This window comes from Dreissena polymorpha, chromosome 11 (assembly GCF_020536995.1).
Source record: "Dreissena polymorpha isolate Duluth1 chromosome 11, UMN_Dpol_1.0, whole genome shotgun sequence".
NCBI classification, from domain to species: domain Eukaryota; kingdom Metazoa; phylum Mollusca; class Bivalvia; order Myida; family Dreissenidae; genus Dreissena; species Dreissena polymorpha.
Window position 1 is genome coordinate 53,241,642 of NC_068365.1, and position 6,727 is coordinate 53,248,368.

General features: G+C 33.7%; 1 protein-coding gene across 1 annotated transcript; it reads left to right on the forward strand.

The window, feature by feature from the left end:
- The first annotated feature begins 3,037 nt into the window (after positions 1-3,037).
- Positions 3,038-5,858, forward strand: LOC127850659 (BMP-binding endothelial regulator protein-like). The gene is made up of 4 exons (XM_052383830.1): positions 3,038-3,072; positions 4,094-4,145; positions 4,645-4,689; positions 5,673-5,858. The coding sequence occupies exons 2-4, from the start codon at positions 4,097-4,099 to the stop codon at positions 5,816-5,818; spliced, it is 240 nt and encodes a 79-aa protein (XP_052239790.1). The 5' UTR covers positions 3,038-3,072; positions 4,094-4,096; the 3' UTR covers positions 5,819-5,858.
- Positions 5,859-6,727: the final 869 nt, after the last annotated feature.

Genomic DNA, 6,727 nt, shown 5'->3' on the forward strand with positions numbered 1-6,727 from the left:
GTCTATTGATCTATCTAACTATGTTTGACACAATAGCATGGTCAACGGGTACTTTTCCTCACGTCATAAACACATGCAAGATAGCATATCTTTTTGGCGTTCACGTAAAATGTAAAATATAACATAAACAATTAAAACTGACAGTATAAAACTTCGTATCTCAGCAAAATTCATTCGCGCAGTCTGGTCTTGGACTAAGATTTCCGCTATAAAGTCTGACAAGTTTGTGTATTCTTGTTATCGAACAGGGCAACTTCTGACCAGACTTCACGCATGCATAGGTTCGTCTTGAGGTAGAATGGCCGGGTATGCCATTCATTCTACTCATTTTCACATGACACGGTGCATTTGGTTGACCTTATAATGCATTCATTGACAGAGCCCTTAATATAATTTCGAAGAAGCTCACGTGCTGTAATTGGGCCAAGGTAGATTTGATCTCAGACCTCAGCCAGAAAGAAGACTTGATCCGCAACGTTTCTTCGGAGGCCAAATGTTGTAGAAATACTTTATCTTTGCGATATCTTTGCCTGAAAGTTATGTTAACAAAAAATTCAAATATGTGTTCTTATATTAAACACATTATTATGCACAAATGAAACGAACATGTTTAGGATATTTCCATTAATGTAACAATTATTAAAAATGACAAACTTAACTGCTATAGATGAACATAAAGTGGAATTTGGTGGTTATTTATTTGTAGACAATTGTTTAAATAACTGAGTACATGATTTACCAGAGGCAAGAAGTTCGATGGGAAACAAAACATCGTGAGGTAGCTCTCTCAGCGGGGTCTTTAGACGTCCTATTTTATGTCTTCGTTGGACGTTCCTGACATCTGACATTACTTCCCACTATCAGCATACACATTACGTTTTTTTCTAACCGTTCCATAGGTATATTAGCAGGTATACGGGCTTCTTTAGTAACTAACTTCGCACCCACTAGCTGAGTATTGTTCGAACGCTGAACTTTGTCAAACCTGTTATTGTCAATGATTGTTACGTACGTGTGAACAGTGGCTTAATCATGACTATTTGACATGACCATTTAGAGTCTGAACTTCTGAGATAATTAATTTATCCACCACAACGCTGATGTGGACCTGATATCAAGATGCCTATTGTATTATTTTATAATGCAAAAGCCATGACAACGACCTGATAATGTATGTATTATATTTTGTGTTATCTGGACGGATCATTAAAACAATTTGTGTTTATTTTCTACAACAATTGCGAATAGCGTTTCATTAAATCAATTCGATGGTGTGCGCTCAATGTGTTAACATATTTTTTTTAATAAAAATAGTTTAGAGCGGTAAAATCTATTAACCTTGCTCAGGGAAAACCGATGTGCGTAAAATATCGTCCATTATAAGCATATGCAGTCCGCAAAATCGGGACAGAAACTTTCTGGCTAGAAAGGTCTTTTGTTAAGAAGAGACTTCCTTTACACAAAATATACCATACAAGCAAAAAATGTAGTCTCTTATTAGCCTGTAAGGACTACACAGGCTAATTTTGGACGATGTTCAACGCACATACAGTAAGCCTGGTTTTCCAAGAGCAAGCCTCATATGTATTTTTTTAAGTGACAATGTGAACAATTATATTCTTTGTTGGTCGTGAATAACACAGTCAACGTATCAGGACTCCCGATGCTTTAAATGAAAAAAAAACGAAAAGTGATTACCTTCCATGTTTGTAAAGAAATGGTTAATTCAATTGAAATTGTGCATGCTATGGCGTACAATAGTTGGGAAACCATAGAACACAGCAAGTCTTAGTGACTTTATAACACATGTACACACATGGTTACGCGTGCATGATTCCGTTGTCAATAATCAGCGCCGTATTAAATAATACCTGGGTTTACGTACTTACTACCCAATGCCGCCGCCCGAATGTTGAATAGTTGCCGATGACCTGAACAATCAAGTAACTTGAGACCGTCTAGTCTCACTTGGAAAGACAATTCAAAAGCTCTATTTTATGGAATATACAAATGTGATTTGCTATAGAAGTAAGTAGTATTCCAGTATAGTTACAGTATGGCGTGTTTTATCGTTGAGGTAAGCTTGAGTAACACGTGTTTGCTAGCTGCGCGTTTTCTCGACGAATCATGCATATGTCTGAACATCGTTCGACAAGAAAATGCAAGTGCACATAATTGTAGCTGATTGATTTAGCAATAAAGAATAATGCTGGCTCATTTCAGGAACGATTATTTAATACTCATAACTATAGTTCTGCTTAGACGTTTCAATCCCCGAGTGCGCGAATAATAGAAAACGTTTTAATATGAAACCACCTCCACGTCAAAACATAGAGTCTCACTATATTGGCATTAAACATGTTCTCCATTAAGCAATATATTTTGCTTTGATTTTCAACATGAAGAGTTTAGCAAGAAAACGACAAAAACAATTTGTAACAGGCACAAATAATACTCGTCCTTTGTCAAACCCATCTGAAAAGTCATAATTTATGTGATATTCCATCGATTATTTCGGTAAAATGCATTGTTTTTCGTGTGCGAATGAACTAAAGATATGTTAGGGTGACATTTTATTTATTGCAAAAAGCGGATAAAACCTGGGTCAAAGGGACCTATGGCGTTTTACTTTTACACGTATACAAACCTTTGAGTAGTGTTTGAAATAACAAGTGTCGTAATCAACTGCGCATATCATTTTGCTAACTGCTCGCATTTTATCCTGTTTACGATATCATTTAGTTGCATGCAATATTTTTTCTAAAAAGCGAACATGTGTTAAATGTCAGGTTGACATGTTTTTTGAATGTCATGTTGACATGATAAGATTACACTCTTTAAAAAAATATCGAGCATTTAGAATTATATAATACGCGGCAAAATTTTCCGAGAAAGCGCACATGTTTTAATTGTCAGATTGACATGATTTTTAATGTCATGTTGACATAAGAAGTTAACGATCATTCCAAAGAATATAGAGTATTTAGAAGAATTTAATACACGTCAACTTTAACATTTGGTCAAACGGAACTACAAACTAGCGCTTTGTTGAAAGGATCTTATTGTCAAACGGTTAGAAATTAGTTTAAATCTCCATTCATTACAGTTTTCACATTATTCATCTTTACATTTATTGTTGCAACTGTTGGGTAACTCTGTGCTTGCTCATTCAAATCCATTGTAGCGACATGTGTTTGAAATAAACATATGTCGTAATCAACTGCGCATATCAACATCGACATCTGTGCGCACTAATTATCCTGTTTTTAAATGTCAAGTTGACATTTTTTTTAAATGTCAGGATGACATGATAAGTCAACGATCATTCAAAAACATATTTTGGAGCATTTAGAAGTATATAATACGCGGCAATATTTTTCGAAAAAGAGCTAATGTTTTAAATGTCAGGTTGACATGAGTTTTTTTTAACGAGCTTTCTAAAATAATATCGAGTATTTAGAAGTATATAATAAGCGTCAAAATTAACTGTAAGTAAAACGGAGCTACAAAGTAGTGCTTTTATCAAAGGATCTAATTGTCAATCGGTTTGAAAATAGTTTACTTCTTCAATCGTAATAAATAAGACGAAACGTGTAATGATTGAAAATATGCCTTGCTCATGTTAATATTCAGACACAAATACATAGACACATTGGCAACTGTGCGAACTAATTATCCTGGTTACATGTCATGCAATATTTTCCAGGAAAGCGAACTCAAGGTTTCAAAATGTCAGATTGACATGTTTTGTTTTAATGTCAGAATGACATGGTACGTTTATGACCTTTCCAAACGCATGGGGTATTTAGCAGTATATAAGCCGCGTAAACAACGACTGCTATTCAAACATACTTACAAACTAGCGCTTTGTTAAAAGGATTTTAATGTCAAACGGTTTGTAAAAAAAATAATATTTTTATTCACCAATTTCTAGTGATTAAATGATACGTAACTTAAGTGAAATATCGTATATAGGTCATGTTTACGTCATTTGTTTAACACAACTAGTTTTGAATTTATCATAGTCGGTTTATAGTGTGAATTCCACATATTAGGAATAGATTTTTTCAAGGCTTCATTAACATTATTTTAGGTGATGGCGAAATTGAGACGTCTTCTTGTGATTTGTGTGATTTGCCTAATAGGTAAGATATAGTCATAGCAATTACAAAACAACCACTACTACTACTACTACTACTACTACTTCAACTACTTCTACTACTACTACTACTACTACTACTACTACTACTACTACTACTACTACTACTACTATTACTACTTATACTACTACTACTTCTACTACTACTACTACTACTACTACTACTACTACTACTACTACTACTACTACTACTGCTACTACTACTACTACTACTACTACTACTTCTACTTCTACTACTACTACAACTACTACCACTTCTGCTTTTACTACTACTACTTCTACTAATATATATAGAGCACTTTCAAACGAACTTTCAATTCGTTTGGGGATTTGTTACTGCATGAAGTATTTTAGCCGAGATAGCTGATGCTGTTTGATGGGATGTTTTGGTGATGTCGAGGCGAACCATGTTCACTGAACTACGTGTCCAATTCTCTAAATTGATATAATAAAGTTATATCAGATGCTCAAATTATGTATTTCAGGAGTAGATGCTTCCTGCACATACGGATCACGCACATATAAAGAAGGTATATCAAAATATTTTTTTAATTCCCGCCAGTTTCGCCATTTGACGTAACGTCTACGACGTTGTGCTAACTATCTAAACGATGGCAGTATTGCCAAAAACGAGTTAATAATTGCATTTGTCTTTTCATTAAAATACTTCGAACTTAGTGTACATTAACTTGAATATTTAAACGTTATTTGTTTCTGTCATCCATTATATTAAGGAAAATATTGAGTTCTGTGGCAATCGCCATTGACATTGTCTTTGCGTTGACCAACACAAACCTGCTTGAAAATATGTTCTGTTTTTTTGTATTAACCAACACAACACTGCTTTAATGTTTTATTCTTATTTTGTATCAGCTAGCTGACTTGATTGTATGCTTTCCGGTGGTTTATAGAGAAATATCAGTGAATTAAAACTGATATTTCACTGTTTCAAATATTGTAAAATTATCAGAAGAAATGATCGATTATTTTCACTGGAGATGACGTCATTTTGTTATGATATGACGTCATTATCCAAGCAATTCTTTAGTTATATTCTTTTGCAGTTAACTGTTTTACTGTTTATCATACCTCTTAAAGAACAAATGAAAGAAATTGCTAAAAAGTTGCGATTTAAGCGGGAAAAGATATTACTTTTGTCGCGCGTCGTGTTAATAATGAGCACGCGCGCTTAATATTTTTAAAAAAAAAATTGCTTTTTGCTGTTTGTGTTGCATTTTGTGTTTAAAATATATTACATCTTGGTATCAAATTGTTTGTTATGTTGAATCTGATTCTATTTTACTAAAAATGATTACTTTATAGTTGAATCCGAGAAATATGACCATCCTCCACACATGACTGATATAAGAACTTTCTGTTGACCATGATATAGAAAATATATATATCAGGCAACGTTATATCAGGCAGATATCAATGCGGTGGTATGATAAATATATTTAATGCCTTTTTTAAATTGTTGATTTTATGTTGTTCCATGGTTGTTGGCTTGTAGGCGAACGTGTACCATCCAAAGACGTATGCCTTATTTGCACGTGCTCCAACGGCAAGATAGTGTGTGACCGGATGTACTGCCTGATGTGCGTAGGCTACACACCACCAGGCCAGTGTTGCCCAATCTGCGGATCGATAGCAGAGTAACATGTATTAATGTGAAAATATAATAAACATGTTATATTTGCGTGTTGTCAGTGTACTTCTTGGGTTAACATGAAGTCCTATATACATAATTGAATGTTTGTTGTAATACTGCATTAACATATAATTCAGTGATTATTTATAAGAAAAATGATGTAAAATACGACTGGAAAGCAACAAAATGTGATTAGCATAAAATAATACATATATTACTTCCCTTTGTACATTAAACAATTATGCGATATTTCGTCATTCGTGTTTAACAATAACTGTTTGTGAAACTAATACCATCGGGAGCAGTGAATGTTGACGTTTGAACTAAAAGAAAATATTTAAGTGGCAGAATGCAATGACCTTACTCTAGAAAAGATAGCTCAAAATGTCAAACTCAAAATACATAACTAAAACAACCACGTTCGGATGCGGCAAGGAATTTTTTTTGAACGATGCATTAATAATTATGCATAGACATTTTATATAAACAATAATTATAATATGACTTGATACCTGAATGAACTCAATATATGAACACATTTTATCGTTTTGATGAAACTTCATTATATTGCATAATGGTAATAAATCTGCATCATCAGCACACGCAAGTGACTCATCCACATAATTGCGGTTTACCCGGTGTAAGGCCACTCCGAATTTATTTGTTGGTCTATGGATTTTTTTTGAAAAAAAGTTGAAGAGGCGAGCGAAAAAAAAATTGAAAACAGGAAAAGTTTCGAGCGAGCGAAGAGCGAAGAATAAAAAAATCACATTTCGATACAAAAATATTGCATTGACAAGAGATACAGCTTAAAACAGCTATAAATTACATTCAAATCAATTCTTATACAAAAAAAAATTGTACAAACAAGCAATAATATATCTATAAGTTACATACTTTTCAGATAAAAATGCACT

Coding starts and splice junctions, on each gene's coding strand:
- LOC127850659 (XM_052383830.1), top strand. CDS start 4,097: ATGGCGAAATTGAGACGTCTTCTTGTGATTTGTGTGATTTGCCTAATA. Junction 4,146..4,644: donor TTGTGTGATTTGCCTAATAG/GTAAGATATAGT, acceptor TATGTATTTCAG/GAGTAGATGCTTCCTGCACA. Junction 4,690..5,672: donor ATCACGCACATATAAAGAAG/GTATATCAAAAT, acceptor GTTGGCTTGTAG/GCGAACGTGTACCATCCAAA.